At 39.5% G+C, this 20,661-nt stretch overlaps 1 protein-coding gene across 1 annotated transcript in view; it reads right to left on the reverse strand.

Moving 5' to 3' along the window:
- The window catches only part of LOC125454423 (cytokine-dependent hematopoietic cell linker-like), a 134,310-nt gene extending 118,252 nt beyond the window's left edge, over positions 1-16,058 (reverse strand). Inside the window, exons 1-2 of the mRNA XM_048535161.2 lie at positions 15,960-16,058; positions 8,545-8,616 (exon numbers count right to left, since the gene is read on the reverse strand). Coding sequence (XP_048391118.2) covers positions 8,545-8,570 — 26 coding nt within the window. The 5' untranslated portion in view covers positions 8,571-8,616; positions 15,960-16,058. The remainder of the gene's footprint in view (positions 1-8,544; positions 8,617-15,959) is intronic.
- Between the last annotated feature and the right edge of the window lie 4,603 nt (positions 16,059-20,661).

Genomic DNA, 20,661 nt, shown 5'->3' on the forward strand with positions numbered 1-20,661 from the left:
CTTAAATGTACCTAAAGTTGGTGAATCTACTACCATTGCAGGCAAAGCGTTCCACTCCCTTACTACTCTGAGTAAAGAAACTACCTCTGGCATCTGTCCTATATCTTTCACCCGTCAATTTAAAGCTATGCCCCGTCGTGCTCGCCGTCACCATCCTAGGAAAAAGGCTCTCCCTATCCACCCTATCAAACCCTCTGATTATTTTATATGTTTCAATTAAGTCACCTCTCGACCTTCTTCTCACTAATGAAAACAGCCTCAAGTCCCTCAGCCTTTCCTCGTAAGACCTTCCCTCCAAACCAGGCAACATCCTAGTAAATCTCCTCTGCACCCTCTCCAAAGCTTCCACATCCTTCTTATAATGCGGTGACCAGAACTGTACACAATACTCTAAGTGCGGCCGCACCAGAGTTTTGTACAGCTTCACCATAACCTCTTGGTTCCAGAACTCGATCCCTCTATTAATAAAAGCTAAAACACTGTATGCCTTCTTAACAGCCCTGTCAACCTGGGTGGCAACTTTCAAGGATCTGTGTACATCGACACAGAGATCTCTCTGCTCATCTACACTGCTAAGAATCTTACCATTAGCCCTGTACTTTGCCTTCCGGTTACTCCTACCAAAGTGCATCACCTCACACATGTCTGCATTAAACTCCATTTGCCACCTCTCAGCCCAGCTCTGCAGCTTACCTGTGAGGTGATGCACGAGGGGGCATAGCTTTAAATTGAGGGGTGAAAGATATAGCACAGATGTCAGAGGTAGTTTCTTTACTCAGAGAGTAGTAAGGGAATGGAACGCTTTGCCTGTAATGGTAGTAGATTCGCCAACTTTAGGTACAATTAAGTCGTCATTGGACAAGCATATGGACGTACATGGAATAGTGTAGGTTAGATGGGCTTGAGATCGGTATGACAGGTCGGCACAACATCAAGGGCTGAAGGGCCTGTACTGTGCTGTAATGTTCTATGTTCTATGGTTAATCTCATATCTACTCAGTGGTCTCTCTTTTGATTGGTTGCAAACCTGCATTCAAGAACTGAGGTCATAACCAGAATCTGTTCAACAGGAAGTCACAACAAATTCATATAGGTATAAAAGGAAGTAAGGAAAATATGTAATTTCAAAGGAAAGTTGACCACTATTATGTGACAATGAAACACATACACTACCATATACAAGTTCACAAGGTAAGCTATAGATGAGTAAAACCATTCAGTTCACCTGCAATTATTTATCTAGAAAAACACCACAGTTTTCCAACTATGGCATCTGGCTATGACTTTATTTGGTCCATTGTTATCTGTATTACAGAAATGGGAAGGAGGAAGAAGTGATTATATTGGAAAAGCAGGATTCATTTTGAGTGCTGTCATGGTACTGTATTACACTGCCAAACCAGGCCTGCTACTCAACACCATCCCCCTGCCCCCAACATGCACCCCACCTTTTTGGTGGGAAGTCTTTTCCATAGAACCATAGAATCCTTACAGTGTGGAAACAAGCCCTTCAGCCCAAACCAACCGTCAGAGCATCCTACCCAGGACTCTCCCCTGAACACTACAGGCAAAGTAGCATGGCCAATGCACCTAGAAATTGCCTGAATGGAGTTTACACATTCTCCCTGTGTCTGCATGGGTTTCCTTTGGGTGCGCTGGTTTCCTCCCACAATCCAAATGTGCAAACTCTGTACAGACAGTCACTCGATGGTGCAGTGCTGTGAGGCAACAGTGCTAACCACTAAGTCACTGTTTCCTTGTCTGCTAGCTGAGCAATTCTCCATCTCTACCTGTGTATCTATTCCACATGTTAGTGACTGTGTGAAGATAAATTTCTTGATATTGCTAATTGATGTTCTTTCGTTTCTAGTTTGAAACTGTTCTTTATTGTATTCTTGTGACTTAGATTGAAAGAATGAATGAAATGTTTCAATAACAGTTACGAATACTTCTATAAAATCATCTCCTTTGTCATCTTTCAGAGTTAAAAAGTTAGTTCCTTCCCTCATTCGTTGTAAGGCACCCCGTCGTAACTCACTTGTCTTCCTGTGTGGAGTTAAGTGCAATTATTTCCATTCTGGATACAAAAATGTTAGTAAAGCTGGCAACAAAGTTGCATTGTTTTAAAACAACAGATGGTGTGGTTTAGTTGACAGTAAATGAAGAGAATAGCACCTGTAATTTAACCACTGACTTTTGCAATCTGGAGATAGACAAGGTTGCAATGAAATAGTCAGAACTGGACTTGTCACACATTTACTAGGACAGAAAATGATACTTTGAAGAAGATATTTTTGTAGCTTTTATCTTTGATCCACATTTTTGCCACAATTTTTCGTGTAAAAGTCATACTAAATGTGTATTAGAGATTGAACAACATATGTTTAACGCAACACAAAATGACTGGTTGGTGGAAAGTGGGTGAGATTGTGGACAGAAAATGGCCAGAAAAAAGGGAACATGCAAACAGAAATGCGTTAAACAGTCACTACACTCACACACAGGCCTGGTATAAAGGATCAAGTCAGTGTAAACCGGATGCTGTAATCAGGAAAGGGGATCTTGTGATAACCCAAGGTCCCAGTATCTCCTTAGGGTTAAGTTGAGGCTGAGAGCACTGTGTCAATGGGAAAGTGATGTTCCGGTAAATGTATTATGCAGATACCACAGAAGGCAATAAAGGAACAGATGTATGGGAGACTGCAGTCTCAAACATTGGCTCGTGGAATAGATACACAGGTAGAGATGGATAATTGCTCAGCTAGGGAACAAGGAAACAGTGACTTGGTGGCTGCAGTTGGAAGGTAGAACAGTCTGGTTAGCTGTCAATGGGAGTTATAGAACAAGATGGTTTGACCATTCAAACTTGGCTGTCTCTCAAGAAACCAAGCAATCAAATTGTGAGTATACATTATATTGATACTGATTTATATGCGATTGGACTTTCATTAATGTAAATTTTGCTTGGAATACATTGACTCGTTGATATCCAGAGTAGACCAGAACAGCAAGAATTAGGTAGTGGATCCAAGGAAGGGGCTGCAGATATTGGTGTGATAAATGGGTGGTTGACGATAAACAAATAGCTATTGATTTCCAAGTATGTAATGCAGAAATAACCTTTGAAGGAGAGATAGGTGCAATTGAACATTGATGGAGAAGATTCAGTGAGTGAGACAGATCACAGACCCAGGAATTCACATGTAGGCCCAACCCCATGAAGGTGATAAAGGCTTGTGGCATAGCGGTGAAAGCATTGAACAAGATAATGGTAAAGTGTGCAATTGTGGAAAGTGGTTGAAGAGAGGGATGCCATCATTGAAACTGTTAGAAGAGGAGGGAAAGGATAGGAAGGTCAAACCTGAAATAAAGAAAAAGAATAATGGCATAGCTGAGTACAGTTTGTAGATGTTCTGTGTGTGAGTAATCAGAGGTAGTTTGCAAATTTAATGGCTGCATTACTGATTGGTGGATCAACTTGGGTGCACCCCGAAAGGAAATACCTGGTGACACAGAATGTAAGAAGAACATAGAAAGATTAAAGATTAAAAATCAAAATGAATAATTTGAGGTACAGTTCTGGATGTTGAGAAGCAATGGTTTCTGCATTGGGAGTAGGTATATATTAGAGACGAGGATACTATCAGACAATAATGAGGGAGAAGATGAAAATAGAGATGGCCAAGATACAGGAGCCTCCATGGGATAGCCACTCCCAGCAAACAAGCCCTTGATTCTGCCAATATCTCCCGTCCAGCGGCAAATCCTGGTGCCAGTGCTTGGAAACAACCCTGAACCACCCACCTCACTTACTTGTGTAGATCAGATGGGCTGTTTTGCATGGGCTACATGATGATGAAAATAATTGTTGTTTAGATTAGATTCCCTACAGTGTGGAAACAGGCCCTTCGGCCCAATAAGTCCACACTGCCCCTTGAAGGATCCCACCCAGACACATCCTCCTATAACCTACACAGCCCTGACCACTACGGGCAACTTTAGCATAACTAATCCACCTAATCGGCACATCTTTGGAGTGCGGGAGGAAACCGGAGCACCCGAAGGAAAACTACGCAGACATGGGGAGAATGTGTAAATTCCACATAGACAGTCACCCGAGGAGGGAATCAAACCCAGGTCCCTGGCGCTGTGAGGCTGCAGTTTATCTTAGGAAGTAGCCTTTTTGCAGCTTTCTTGAGAGAGGAGAAGCGGAGGCAGAGATGCAGAGGAAAAAATGGGTTCTGTTAGTTATGGCCACAAACAGCAAGTGAGACATGGTCCAACAGGGGTTTACTGAAATGCAAAATGTTTATGTATACTGGTGTGGGTTGCATATGAACTATCCATTGAGGAACTGGAAAGATAGGAATCAGTTGGTGGGAGACTCAACAAGCCATTGGCTGAGGTCTCTGTCTTTTTCCTACCTTATGTCTAGGTATTTTGAATTCAGAATTTTGAACATGTCAGAATTTTGAGCCTGACCTGATTAATAATGCAGAGCCAGGTGTTAGGACGACAATGACCTTGCACTTTGAGGGGTGACAGCAGGAAACTGGGACAAACACAAACCAAAAGTGAAGGCATGTGAATTCAAAGAACATACCAAAAAGCCAAAGCAAACAAGGGAAATTTAAAGATTACTATATTGGCAGTCTTGCTTTAAGAATCTCATGATGACCATGAATCCATTGTCAGAAAAACTCATCTGGTTCGCTCATGCCCCTTAGGGAAGGAAACTGCTATCCTTACCTGGTCTGGCCTACATGTGACTCCAGATCCACAGCAATGTGGTTGACTCCAAACTGTCCTCTGGGCAATAAATGCTGCCTAGCCAGCTATGCCCATACCCGATGAAGGAATAAAGAAAATAAAAAAATCACAACAGTGAGCAAAAGGCGCATTTTAAAAGGGAATATAAAAGACTGCTTCAGGGAAGGTAGTTTCCATTGGAAAGGTGGAGTGACTGGGGTGTGGTATTGCACTGCAGAGCCTTGGAAATCCATGCCGAAATAAGGAAAGAGCTTGGGGAGGAGTTAAAAAGAGAGATATCCAAATTAAGGGTACAGCTGGGAAAGGTCCACTGATTGACAGGTGAGAATTCAACTTCTTTATCATAACTCTGAAGGAGGTGCACCTGCTGAGTACTTGCATTCCCTTATTTATCCTGAGAGAGCAAGTCCGGGTGTGACTATGCTGGAAGAGGGGAAAGAGGGTTAGTATTTGGTAGGCATCAATCCCTCCAAGCTGATGGTCCCTTCTCCAGCAATATGTGATCCCTAGAAACACAAAGGGGATGAATATTAGCTATGTAGAGTGAAGTGAGGGAGGAAGTGTGAGCAGAGTGAATGACCATGCAGTGGAGGAGAGTGGACATGGCCAATAACTGTTTGTGGGGAAGGTTCATGAAGGAATATCAGGAATGCTGGTGATTCCCGCCCAACCACAGAGGGGCATCTGATGACAGCTCTGAAATATATGACTGGCAGGAATTTATTGCAAAGCTGCCAGAATTGTACCTGAATCATATACAACAAAATGTAATAGATTTTTCAGGACACAAAAACTGAGTGGGGGAGGATGCAGTGTAGGGTGGTGCAGATAGACAAGAACATCATGAGCAGATTACAAAAGCAATATCAATTTTTGAAACCGGATGAGCTAGAATTAAAAGTAGCAATGTTTTTTTTGAGTAGAACAAGGAGTGTTATGTCTTTTTGTCAGCATTGTAAATGCACCCATTTTGCTAGTCCTGACTTATCCTTGCAAATGATGGTAGACCATGCATTCTTAATGAGGCTGTCCCCTCACAGCAGCCACAGTGGCGTGCAAGATAGTGGCTATTCTAAAGGTGGCTCGAGGGCTCCCTGTCCTCAATATCTCCGACAATTTTAGTCAATTCCCATCAGTAAGTAGAACCAATGTAAGTTTTGCTTTCACTTTTAAGGAGCAACAACATATGTACAGAAATGCTTGGTGCAGGCGTTACACAATAGCCCCTCCATAAGATACCAACAGCATTTGGAAGTTCCCCAGACCAATTGGTGCCATATAGGAGTGAGTTATAGCAGTTCTCTCTAATGGAGACAACACCTGAGTTTACAACTGAGTTGGTACAACTACTGAGAGTCATGGGACTAAAAACAAAATGACCTGGATAGGTCAGGAGGATTTCTATTCTTTGGTCTCACAATGTGGCCAAATGAGAGAAGCATAGAAGGTTGGAAAAGGAATGCTGTGCAAGGGTTTAAGCAGCCTTGTGATATTTCTGGTTTGCAATAATTTCTAGGACTCACTGGCTATTGCCAAGAGTTTACAAAAGGGTATGTCACAACAGTGACCCTCTCTGTGAACTGCTAAGGAAGGGACCAGAGCGGGAATAGATGGAGACATGTGAAAATACCTTTGTATGTTTGAAGACAAAATAGACAAACTGCCTCACCCACAGGACCACAAACCTGGTGAGAGATTTCACTGGCCTCAAAGATCCAGGTCTGACTGTGGTCCTAATGCGGCAAATACACGCATAGCCTAGACCAGTGGCATGTGCTTCCAAGGTATTGTCACAGTCAAAAAAAGGTGTACTTGACTTATGAAAACACACATTGACCACCTTCTGGGTGTTGAAATATTTCAGTGTATCAAGATATCTAAAGCTTCATTTTAATCAGGTAACATACTCCAGCTAGATAACTTTCAGAAGAAAGAAAATAGACTGGGACAGTGAGCAGCGCAAGGCAGGAAAGCAGGAACTGTTATGGAATGGGATGAATTTGTAAATGAGAATACTGGCAGAGTCTAAGTTGGCAGAGAATATGAATGACAGGTGTATTTGCTCAGTTGAAGGTGTTTGGAACACAGAAGAAGGTATGCTTGTGGGTATGCATCCTGACAAAAGGCAAATGTTGTAGCTTGATGGTGGAGGTAAAGAAAAGGAATAGTTATGGGGTTTACAATCCTGTCAGAGAAGTTGAATCAGCTTTGAAGTTACCCTCTACCATGCTCTATCCTGCAGGCCAAGATGACAGCAGTAACATATGCAGTTAGCATCCCCCAGACTTCCTGATGCGATAATTGAATAGTTGGGATTCAATGTTCACCTTCAACTCCTGCATCAAGTATCTTGCTGTCTGGGCCAGAAAGTTTTCTTTTAACAGAAGAGATGTTGCTGTTTGCCACACCCATCTTGAGAACGATGTTAGATGTGACAAACAAGGATCTGTACAATAATATTATACCCATAAAGCGAGGGCCCACTCCAATTACAAATTAGATGGGAAGACAACAAAAAAGCAGGAAAGTTAACAAAGGAATGGCAGGAAATAGTAGCCTCTGAGTCTCTTATAAATCAGGAACATTGGCAGCTATTACAGATAAACTACCAACATTTTTCTGCTGCCGCCTAGATTTAAAGAAGGTACAGCGTAAATACATGGCTCCTCAGGCAATGATTCAGGCAAAGGAGAAACCTGAAAGGTTTATGGCATGCAACATTGAGAGGAAACACTTATATTCATGTTGCACTGGGAAAAGCCTCAGTGGCCCAGTTGCCTAAAGAGGTGTCAGCAGCACCATTTATTTCTGTGAAGCTTATTCTAAGTGATTGCTATAATTTTGACGTTAATCCTGATGCTCTGGAGTTTTAAAATGAAATTATCCTGCTGAAGCTATCACAGCAACCGAGAGAGTAGTTGTGAAAATTCAACCCTTTCAACCCCAGGCAAGTAATTGCAATATGACATGGAGTTGTAACAAGACAAACCTCTGCATTCAAGACAGTCAGAATTGGAGTAGAATTCACTTCTTCGAAGTAAAATTTGAATTTGGCTTTAGTTAGCATCTAGTTATGGTGTTGCATGTTGCTTTAACACACAAAGTTCCTGAGTCTACATAAAGGGGCAGACTTCATATTGTCTTGCCCTATTGCATCATGCAATAAGTCGAATTTTAATTGTGGGCTCAGTGGAGGTGCTGTGAAAGATAAAATGTTTCAGAGGATTTTATGGAAAACTTGTTATATGTAACAGTAGATCCATATTCATATTTTAGCTTTCCTGTCATAATTCTTCTGATTCTGTTGGAATGACTGTGCCTTGTCAGTCTGTTCCCACTTGAAGAGAGAACACAACAGATAGTTTAGATTCAGTTAAAGAAGTTTGGGCTGATAGTTGGAGGGAATAGATATAACAAAATTTCTAGTTTGCCAGCAGTATTGATGTATCTTATCGCACTGTGCTCTGATCTGCTTGCAGATTGTAGATTAAGTATTGGAGCACTGAAGGATGGCATAAAGCTGAAGCCTGAATTAATCTAAAAATTGGGAAGTGGCCTGACCACTAGAGAGACAAGAACGGACATTGGACATTTAAAGGAGAAAGGGGGAAATAATATGCTGGAAGGAATGACTTGAAACATTTTTTTGTTGTTCCTCTTTAATTTACACCATCTCCAACCTGTGAGTTTTATAAGTTAATACTATTGTGTCAGAACAATGATGATGGTGGATAAATATCATTGGCAAGTTTGCATAATTGAGATGTTCCTTACCGGCTCGTGGGCAGAGCTGACTTCATTCCTTCGCTGTCAACTGATCTTTCCTGCGATGTTTTTTTTAAGTGCCTGGCAGGAGTTTCAAGAAAAAAATTCTGAGGAATCACATATGTTTTTTTAAACTACATCCCCTGACAAATTTGGTTTAAACTTAACTTAGATAAAGTAACAAGTCAAAAGAGAAAATACACATTTTAAAAATAGCTTTCCGTTATTGAAACTTGTCTTTCATTTTATTTCTAAACAGAAAAGTACTCTCCAAACAAAAATATTCAATTATTGTAAACATTATGGATTAAAAAAAAAACTTTCAGACTCACTAATGCTGCATTTCCACTTCCAACTAATAAAATAAACATATAATTTCACACAATGAACCAGTATCACTGCTTGCCTCAATCAAAAGGATACAGATTCAAATCTCCCTTGAATACAAAGGTGTGACACTTGAGTGCAGTTGCTGAGGGAGTACTGAATTCACAAAGATATCATCTTTTGGATAAATTGAGGCCAAGCCTTCTCCCTGGTAAAGATCCCAAGGTAGTATTTGAAGAGCAGTAAGGTCTTGGCCGATATTTATCCCTTCACGAATGTCACTAGAAAATAGATTATCTGTTCATTACCTCAGCTTCTGAGGGACCCAAAAGTGCACAATTTAGAAGCATCATAGTGACTGTCACATTTTCTATCTTGCAACAGTCACCATACTTCAAAAGCACTTTAGTGGCTGTAAAGTATTTTTATATCTTGACATTGTGAGAGACTTCCATTCTTTACATCACAGGATTAGGATCAGGTCAATATCCTCCTCAGCCAGCAAACAAGAATAATTTTTCATTTCATTCTTAAATTCAAGCTTTTGCAAAGCCTTCAGAAATAGACACCAACACCACACTCCCATACCAGGAATTCTGCTTAAGGTTCAAAGTAATGTTTCTTCTCTTCAGTTAACTAAGAAATAAAACAATACATCTTTCTCTTGCCAATAAAAAATTACACAAATAACGTATAAAAAGTGAATCCTTCTTTGCTGCTACCTAACTCAGAATATATGTTCTTCCGATGCATAACAGAGTACTGCTTGAGAACAAAATTAACTTAAAGCAAGCTGAGCTGTTAATTGTTCATTAGATTAATGTGATCTAATATTAGAATTGGTATTAAATAAATCAATTTCAATTAGCTAACTGTTAAATAACTGCTGGTAGATTATCAACAAAATAGCTGTAAGTTGTGAGCAATGCAAACTGAACAGCTGATTACAGTTCTTTAACATGTGTCATTAATATAGTGGCATACCCAGGTCAATAACTGTTGTTTCTGAAGCTTTCTCTGCACTTTGATTCCTTGATTCTCCAATTTCAACTCTGATTCCCTGACATTTAATTACAATGATGGTGAATGAATAAACCCAGACCTATTATTTTCATGTGCCATGGAGTATATTAATTCAGTACTTGAATTATGCATCATATGCATGCAATAGTTAATAGAGTCATTAAATCTAGTAGAATTTAACAATTTTCTTAATGCTGGTGAATTATCTAAAAAGTATCACAATGTAATGACAATTAAGCTTCCATGCATTTGAGCCTTATTGTACTAATGCTTGTTTTAGTAATTGGCATGACATAGTTTCAATTTATTTGTTGGTGTGGGAAATCCTCAATATATTCATGGAGTCTTTTTCCCTGCTGCAATACTGACAGTGTTCGGTGACCTGATTTTTTTTGAATGATACTGATTACTAATAGCCCCGACTGATAATCATGAGTATTATAACAATTTACAATGAAGTAAAGACAGTCAGATTTTCACATAGGTGGAAAACGTTGAGAGTATCATGAGTATTTTGTTATTCAGAGTGCGGGGCTAACAAGTGACTCAAGGTCATTTGTTCCATTGCGGTTATTGAACCAGTGGGCTTCATATTTCCTTTTTTTTATCAGATCTCTATTCTTGCTTTTGCTGATAATGATCAGTTAAATTTTCATCAGCACTGCAGTCATTTAGCTGTCATTACTACCCACCACTATTTGCCAGTGGAGTGACCTCAGCCTCACCAGTTACTTTGACCCTTTCTTCCCAGTGAATACTGTAATTCATTGGCAGTAAGCTTTTTTCTTTCTCTCACCCCTGCCATCTATTATCAGTGCATTGATTTTCTTTCAGGTCACAATTTATACATGGTGCAATTTCATTTGCACTGAAAGCTGTAGTACAGACTTCGTTCCTAGTCATTAAGTTTCAGAGCTGAAGGAAAAGGACAAATGATTTACAATGATTCCCTAATGAATGGACCACTTGAGTTTGTGCAAAGTACACACATTAGTTCAGTGTTCTTCTTCAATATCATTTATAAGAGTGCAATGTTATATGAGAAAACCCTATTGGCAGTATCAACTTGAATCAGTCATTGTGCTCGTGCCTCAGTCAAAAGTTTGTGGATTCTGGTTTGGCTGCCCAAGTTAAGTACAAATTTTAGACTGACTGACAGAATGTGGCAGTATTAGATCTGAAATATTAAGCAGAGGTCCAGTTCACCAATGACATCATCTGACCAAAAGTAAAGCTGTTCTTTAATGTCTTGACCATTGGTTACCTCTCACCCAGATTTATTTATTTATCTCATTTGCCATTTACATGATTTTTTAAATGTCAAATTGGCTGCTGGAATTGGATTGCTTGGCAACAGTGATTACATTTCTATTGTAATCCCTGGGGTGAAGGAATTGTCAAATGAGGAAAGGTCAAGGAGTTTGGACCAAAACTCATTTGAGGTTTAGAAAAAAATAATGACAATTGTTACATTTATGATTGTGAGGGCAGAATCTGTGAAGTTGTTTCTTTTACAGGTGTATTTTGAAATAAGGACACCATTTACAAATAAGGGAACTCCAAAATAAGACAGATGAAGAGAAATTTTCCCTCTTAGAAATCCAGAATATTTGGAATTCTCTACCCAGAGAATGGTGGAATCTGTGATATTGGATCTATTCAAGGCTGAGTGGGGCAGATTTTTGATCAGCAAGGGGCTTACGGATAAGGGAGTGGGAAAGGTAGGGTTTGGGTGTGAGGGAAGTGCAGGCGACGCCATGATCAAATCAGCCAGAGAGATATTGTTTGTGTGCAGGAGTGAGGGGCTGAATGACCTACTTCTACTTTTATTACTTAATTCATTGAGTGAGAACTATTTTGTGATATCTTGTGGTCATCAAAAATGGTGTAGTGATTTTTCATTTTTCATCAAGAAAGCTGATTTGATCAGCACAACATTCACAAATGTTCACATGCTCTACCACCAAAGCTCAGTAGCAGCATTTTGTACCATCTACAAGATGCAAGCAGAAATTCATCAAACCTCCTTTGCCACTATATGCTAAACATGTGACCACTACCATCTAGAAGGTCACAGGCAACAGATACATGGGAACGCCACCATCACTTTCCTCTCCAAATCACCCACCATTCTGACTTGGAAATATATCCACTATGTATTCAGTATCTCTGGGTAAAAATCATGGTATCCCCTCCCTAATGACATTGTTGGTCCACCTATATCAAACCAGTTCAGGATGGCAGCTAATTACCACATTCTCAGGGACAACTAGGGATAGGCAATACATGCTGGCCCAGTCTGTGATGCTGCCATTGGATGAATGAATAATAAAATTCTCCTTCTTCTAGAGTCATCAGTCAAGAGAAACATCCTAGTTGTATCCACCCTGTTATATCCTGTAAGAATTTTGTAAGTTTCAATTAGATGACACCCTCATTCATTGAAGCGCTAGAGAATACAGACTGAGTTTCTTCAATCTCCCCTCAGAAGACAGCCCAACCATCCTAGTCATTAATCTGGTGAATCTCCATAGCACTCCTTCTATGATAAGTATATCAAATCTTAGAAAAGGAAACCAAAATTGAATGCAATATGTCAAATAAAGTCTCACCAGACCCTTGCAGCAAATACTTCTGTATTCACATCACCTTGAAATGAATGCCAACATACCATTCACCCCCTAATTGTTCATTGCAGCTACATGTTAGCTTTTAGTTTTATGGACAAGAATACCCCAGTTTCCTTTGCACACCTGTATTTTCCAACCTTTCACCATTTAAGAGATATTCTGCCTTCCTTTTTGTCCATTAAACTGAATATTTTTACACTTATTTATATTAAATTCCATCAGCCAAGTTCTAGCCCACTTACAAGTCTGTCCAAGTTCTCTTCTGCTTCCTTGCGCCCTCCTCAAAACTTATGCTCCCACCCAGTTTGCTTTAAGCAGATTTGGAAATAATACAATTCGTTACCAATATAAATCATTCATTTTATGAAAGGGTGCGGACATAGCACTGGTCTTTGACATACCACACTGAGAACAGTCTACCATCTTGAAAATGCTCAAACTATTTTGATCCTCTGAATTTTATAGATTAACATATCCCAGTCCATATTGGTATATTCCCCTCAATTCCATGCACTCTAATTTTATTTGCTAAAATCCTGTGTAGGACATTATCAAAAGCCTTCTGAAAGTCCAAATACACTACATCTACAGGTTCTCCTTTGTCTATCAGCAAGGCGCAACTTCAAAAACCTCTAACAAATTTTCAAACATGATTTCCCTTTCATAAATCCATTTGTGCATTTTTCAATATTTCTGTTCTTTTCCGAATATTCAGTTATCACATTTTTCTAGTAAATTCTAACATTTTCTCTACGAGATATGCCAAGGTACCAGGCTTGTAGTTTTTTCACTTTCCCTTTTCCTCTCTTCTTAAAATGTGGCGTTACATTTGCTACCTTCTAGTCAGCAGGAATCTTGCCAGAATCTACAGAATTAACAAATGATAACAACCAATGCCTCCACTATATTTCTATTGTTACCCCCCTTTAACACCTTGAGTGGAATTCAACTGGCCAAAAAAATAACTGTAACAGCTGTTCATTCCAAAATGGTATCACATTTGAAGTGGTGCATATCAGATGTTATTTCTGGGCAAGTAGTAGGGGTGATACAAAATTAGCATTCAATGCGAATCTGGGGGCACTGGTGGTAATTCAATCCTAATGAAGAGAGCTGATATTGTAGAAACAAAGTTTACACATGTGGTTGAAAGCATTTGGTGAGGATAAAGTATGTTTCCTCACCACAATGGGGTAATATGATTTTGTGGTGAGCCTATCCAATATTGGCTGTGAGACCCCAGAGCTACATTATTTTCTGAAATTAATGAGATCCTGGATTTATATGGCACAACTAAGAATGAAATTGCCCTGTAAAGTCCCAATCCATGAAAGAGACAATGGCAGGTAAGCTATTGCACGTTATAGATTGAATGAAAGAAACTGTCTCATTAGTGTGTGCGTGGAGCACACTGAGAAATTTATCTTCCAGGCATGATCGTAGGAGACCTGACAAACAGTAAAATCCAGGCCAAGCTGAGTGAAAGCATAAAGGGTTCTGGAAGGAAGCCTGTAAGGAAGCCACTGCTGTGGAAGTAGCGACAACAGATGGTGTCAAAATGCAAGAATGTTCTTTTCCTGCATCAGCAATGGAGGTCCAACAAATGCTAGCAGGATGCAGGGTGAAGCAGCCAAGTTCACCGACCTCAAAAGCAGAAATGTAGATCCTATTCTTTGTCGCCACCGACCACTCAAACCCTCATTTCCAGTCAGTGTTACACCCATGGGAAATTCAAATTTACGGAGATGATATGCAGGAATAAACAGATTGTGGGATCTCCAGATTACAGTCATGCAGCAGGCCACAATTGTAGTAGATCTAAACCTAGTTCAGGAGTCTAGATGTCCTCCAATGCTCATGCGATAAATTTGGAAACAAAGGTTGATTTTATTGAGTTGGATGTTTAAGAGTTTTACTCAGAGCAAGAAGGACAGCTCATGGAGAATGAGAATAATGAGATTGAGGACTTTAGTCCAGCATTGATAGCAGAAGTGAAAATTATAGACCCATAACTTACTTTTATCTTTGATACAGTTATGCAGTGTTTGTTACACAGAAAAGAGAGTGATAAAGTTGTGAAACCACATTCTTTTGAGTACAATTGATACAAATCTGGCAAGTTATTTTAATAACAAAATTCTTGTGTCAGATTGAGTCTGTGCTTGTGTGAAACACAATTCTATTTCTTTTTCCTTGCCACTGTTAGTGATAAGCAGGAACAAAGATAGAAATTGACTTCAGAAACAGTTAAATTGAGCAAAATTATTTTTAATAGGAATTTATTTGAGTGCATTTGTCACTGAGGATGTGTGAAGAGAACACAAATGGTTTTTGAGCAAGGAGGATCAAATAATTAAGTGTGACATCTCAAGGCTGAAGAGACAAGGAAGATGCATAGCCAATATTTTGTAAGACAAGTCCAATGCCTCATCCACAGTTAAAAACAGTAAGTAAACACATGGATAGAGATGGTGAAAATTTGAAAGTTTGTGTAATGTGCCTCAGAATGAGAAATGTTTCAACTGTTCTATGTTCAAATGCTTGAAAATGTTGAATGGCAACATAATGACTTTGCTTTTGGGACAGAATAGAAAGAGAACCTGGTTTTAGTTGATAGCTGCAGCTATTGGATTAATGTTGAATTTGCAACCAAAACCTCAAGTGCCAAAACTTTTAAGGTTAGGGTTGCCAGAGTATAATTGTGTCAGAGATAATGGGAACTGCAGATGCTGGAGAATTCCAAGATAATAAAATGTGAGGCTGGATGAACACAGCAGGCCAAGCAGCATCTCAGGAGCACAAAAGCTGACGTTTCGGGCCTAGACCCTTCATCAGAAACGTCAGCTTTTGTGCTCCTGAGATGCTGCTTGGCCTGCTGTGTTCATCCAGCCTCACACTTTATTATCTCAGAGTATAATTGTGCACAGTTTACATCTGAAGAGTTGCCAATACATCCAAGTAAGAATGAAGTCAATCTCATATCATCATGTCATCCAGCACTGAATGTGTTACAGAAAGAAGTGTTAACATTGCAAAAAAGTTGCTGTTGATTGCTTTGCTAGATGGTAATCTCAGCAAACATCTCAATTGTTCTCTTCAATTTCAGAGTCAACCACTCTTAAGTCCAAAGCAGCCCCAAAGTGTTATACAACGAGACCCTCTTCATTAGCTTGACTTGCCGGAGATTGCAGGCTAATATATTACAGAGATGTAGGCCAATATATGTGGCAAAAATTAAATTATACTGTCAAGAAATCAAACCTTAAATATCTTCTGTTGAGTATAATTGACAAAACAATTTGATTTGGAAATACTCACCCTGCTTTATCTATACGCATGATAATGCCAACTAATTCGCGATTCCAATGTGCCTTGTACATAAAATATAAAGCATTGAAAATTCAGATTAAAAAAAAATCATGAACATTTACTGTCAATGCTTACCTGTCACAGTCTCTTGAGGTTATCCCATTCTCATTTTTGACTTATTAAACAGAAAATCTCCTTATAATATACTTTGTTACTGTAGAGATGTCATTCATGTAGATACTAGAAAAGAATGAAACTCGCCCCTGTGTTTTATCATTTTTTGGTCATTTCCTGTTACTGGCAGAATAGCCTCTTGCTTCTGATCAGCCTCAGCTCATAAGGTGACTGAAGTCACAACAACACCCACTTTACAGAACAGTTTCTCAATTCCTCACAAAGGAAAGTCCCAATAAAATTTCAAATCTTGCTTTATTTTTAAAAGTACAAACATTAGTCAATCTTGTCTTTAATTTATGTTTTGGAAAACTGTTAGAAACAGCTAACTTTGACATTGAAAAATCAATGAAAGCTCTTTAAGGTTTTGTGCAACATTAATTTGCAACACTATTACAGAGATTCATCCGAAATTTGAATTAAAATACATCACCAAAAATAATAAATCTGATATATTAAATTTTAAGGAAAATAATTTTGTAGTTCATTTTTTGGTCTCATTTGACCTTTTGACTTGCAGCCCACTTCCTTTTTCACTCAGTATTGCTGTAATACTGTACGTTTCATCAGAACTGCACGTTAACCAGTAAAAGGAAGCTTTGTGTTTGTATGGTCAGCTTTGGGCTTTCACTGCCTTATTTCCCATCTTGTTCCTTAATCCAATGAAGATTCCAGTGCCACATGAGATTTATCTTAAATGTTCCAGTGAGTACAGGATAGTTTTAATATCAGTCAGGCAAAATTGCAACTGTATTGGCATGGCTATACGTCACAATTGCAAACTATGATATCTCTATTTGAAAACAGTGTAGGAAAACATAACGTAATGAAAACACTTGTTTTGTAATTAAACACAAAAACAACTGGAAAACATTCAGCATTCAACTGCAACTGGCTAACATAGAAATGGTCACGTAGGCCTTAATTGGAATATCAACAAATCCATTAAACACATGCATGCATGCTGGAAGCTAATACTTTGTTTATGAACCATACTTCCCAGATCTGTGGAATAATTTATGCAGTTATTAGTAAAAAAGGCTGAACCTTTAATCTCTATTCAAAATAAGCGATTCATTTACTCTGGAGATTACTTTTTGTATAGTTTTCAAGTAAAAATAATACCAAAATAAAATTACACCCTTCTTACATTAAAATATTCTGTTCAGGGCAGTTTGTAAAACTATATGTTTTGTGCAGTAAACTGACCCAAATGTATGAATGAAAATCTCCTTGCCTGTTCTCAGGCAGGCGTGGCAATATGTTGTCTTCATGTATTGGATTTTGTTTGGCAAAGGAATTAATATCCAGAATCTTTAACTGAGCTTGTTCAACTTCTCTTTTCATTCATTTTTCACTCAGTTAGCTGTCTGCAATTTTCAAATATCACTGTCATTATTTAAATTTTAAAAACCTGGCAAAGAACATGCCGTAGCCCACGGGGCTCTCAGGACAATCTTACATTGGTTCTGATTCTGCCCTTTTGACTTTGATGTCCTCAGGAGGCTTCATTTATTACTCATTAAACTCAAGCAGGCTTTCAAATCACACCGATGCAGCAAGATCTGCTGCTGTCACTGGAAAATAACGACTTGAATCCTTATATTTGTTATTAAAAAGTAAAAATGGACTAATGATGATAAAGTGGGCGGAGAAACAACATGTGGCCTACATCACATTCCCCTTTGGCAGGAATCCAATCCATCTAGCTTTGGAGGGAAGGCACACAGAGCGAGAGAGCGAGCGAGAGAGAGAGAGATAGAGAGAGACCAGGTCTTGACTGGAGAAGCAGCACAGAAAACTGGAACAAACTAGTTTGTGGGCATTCCAGGAATAGGGGACACTGAGAGACAGGATGAATTCTTCCTAGAAAATGTGGCAGACACATTGCAAAAGTTTGGCTCCCCTGATAATACAGACCATTAAGATAAACTCTGGTGTGTTACAAATGATAAAACTAATTTCAAACTGTAAATAAGGGAAAGCCTTGATTCTTTCAGAGGCTATAACATGTTGAAGAAAACTTTCTTTGTTTTCTTAATTCTCTGTTCAACTTTGGGGCATCAAAGGTTTTAAAATTAGTATGAAAATGGAAATAAGTACTACACCTCATGAAAATGGGACGCAGATTAAAGAGACTTTGCATGTTCTTCCTCTTGATAATGCTTCATTATTAAGTACAGCTGTGTGTATAGCTTTAAGTATTTTTTAGTTAGCAGATGCTGGACATATTGAAGTGAATTCAACATACCAAGAATCACATATTATGACTGACACTGCAGCCCTAAGCCTTCAAAAAGAAAGGTAAATCTTCCAACCTCTTCACAAACGAAGCCACAGATAACAAGAGATATAAAGAAGGTGACCAGCTACCGTAGGGCATTCAGGTCTTTGCTATTCAGGACACAGCCACAGCGAGTTCATTAATGGAGACTGAGATCTTGGATCTTATGTACTTTTGCATTCGGACGCCATTGTTTTAGAAGTCCTGGCTGTCTCTTTTTGAGGATAGTCATTTATCTTTTGAAGAAGGTAAAGGAAAGGCTAAGCTACAACAGCAGTAATCATAACTGCACTACACACACACACACACACACACACACACACACACAATTAGAATGCTGACCATTTCATTGAAGCCAGAACAAAGTCTTCCACTTGTTCAACCACAAAGGCAAACAGATGAAATCTCAAATAATTTGACAGCTGCTAAAGTGTCCACAGGAGCAGAGATGACTCGGTGTATAGAGTTAGAATGATCTCACATCTCCAACTCAAATTTATAAATGTTGGAGTTTTACGCTTTATGGTGGATGAGTAGAAGCCAATCTTATGCAATGGATCTTTTAAAATTGTATACAGACAGCATCAACAAGATCTAAATATTTCTGGAGAACAACTCCACATTCTGGAAACATCCCGTAGGGATGATGCTCAACTTGCAAGGAGCTAATAAAAAATGAGCCATGGACAAAAGTCCTCAGCTGAAAATGGATCAAGCCCATTCTGAGCCTCTGGATGTTCTTGAAACAGTTCAACATAATGCAGGAAAGGGAGCTCTAACATATACAATTAACCAAGAGTCAGCGAGATCCAGCTACCATAGGAGAGTACTGTACTGGAAGCGCACAAATTGGTAGCCTTACAGTACATTTAATCCTTGGAAACAAAAAGCTACATTAAAGTTCCAAAAATCCTTCATAGGAGCAGCCAATGTTCTTGCACAATTGGTATAATGAGAATTAAGCTTGAAGAACACTGGTCAACGTTATCAATATTCATTGTAATGCTCACTGAGTCAGAACCTTTGCAAAGGGAAGAGAGAGAGCCGTGAAAAAGAGAACAGACCTGTATTTAATGTTGCAGGTGGCTGACCTGGAGAAGGAGGTTGATTGATTTTAAAAATATTTTTGGGGGATTCTTCTAGAGGCCATGAATAATGTGGGCTATGGCACAATCAGTGGCACAATCAGATGAAAAGTCTGTTAAAGTCTTTCTTGACATCAAAAGCAGCTTATGTTATCACTTACATATTTTCTGAGCGCTGTGGTGGGTTTCTCTCTGGGCAGTGGTGAGTTGCCAATTAATGCAGATTGTAACATGTTAAACACATTATTAATGCTGCAGCTCACCTAATTAATATTCATCTTCCTGCCTTAACAAACACAATGAACCATATAGATGCCTGGAGCTGTCTATATGGAAGTCTGTACAGGTACCTATGAGGAACCTCCATGTTGCTGAGTAAACTCCACGTTGCTGAGTACTGATTATCATCCCAGGGCATGATCCTTGGTCACTAACAGCACATACTCCTTGTCTATGGGCATTGGCACGTAACTTTAATCAAGTCGCCAATGACCAGTATGGCACCCACGGGCAGCCACCTGTGGATGCACAGACAGGTTCTGGGGGTGGGGTGGGGGGGGGGTGGTGGTGGGGGTGGGGGCAAACCAGCAACTTGTATTGAAAGGCTACTGCAAGAAAACTTTGAGCACATACAGGGGCACCCAGTTCATGAATTAGACAAAGATCCATCTCAGGGCCATTTACTTGCTCTGTTAGCGCTCATTCACGTAGCACCCGCCTGCATGCTTGCAGCATCCATACCTTGTCATGCCATCCCTGTTAAAGTGTTGGTGCTGCAGTCAATACAAAGATTGTCAATACTGCTGTATCGATGCGCTGTTTTGCACAAACACACAAACAGATTGCTAATCAGTATAGACCTATCCATGGGTGAGGGAATTCTTCCTGTATTACACATCAGGCTACCAGTTTAACACCTCTATGTGCCAGCTGACTGCGTGGAAAACAGACTGTACATTCACTCAACCATATGGCTATTGAGAAAGTAGGTGGGGGCTAGTCCTTAGTTCAGACAAGGGCTGTCTGCCAGGGTACCATGGTCCTGTTAGTCAGGAGCTCAGTTCACACATGGTGCAAGCGCTGGGTCATGTTCAGTTACACAGGTGGGCTATTTGAGGTAAGGGAACATGTCCAACAACAGCCTGGGAGTGGGTGATGGGCAGTCCTATAGGGCAATCACCAGCCGTAAGATAAATCCCACATCCTAACTTGGGGAACTGCAAAGATAGTAGTTAGAGGCAGGTCAGTTAATGTTGCTGCTCATTGAAGTCATTCAGAGCAATGGAACCAAAAG

Source organism: Stegostoma tigrinum, chromosome 1, assembly GCF_030684315.1.
Source record: "Stegostoma tigrinum isolate sSteTig4 chromosome 1, sSteTig4.hap1, whole genome shotgun sequence".
NCBI lineage: Eukaryota > Metazoa > Chordata > Chondrichthyes > Orectolobiformes > Stegostomatidae > Stegostoma > Stegostoma tigrinum.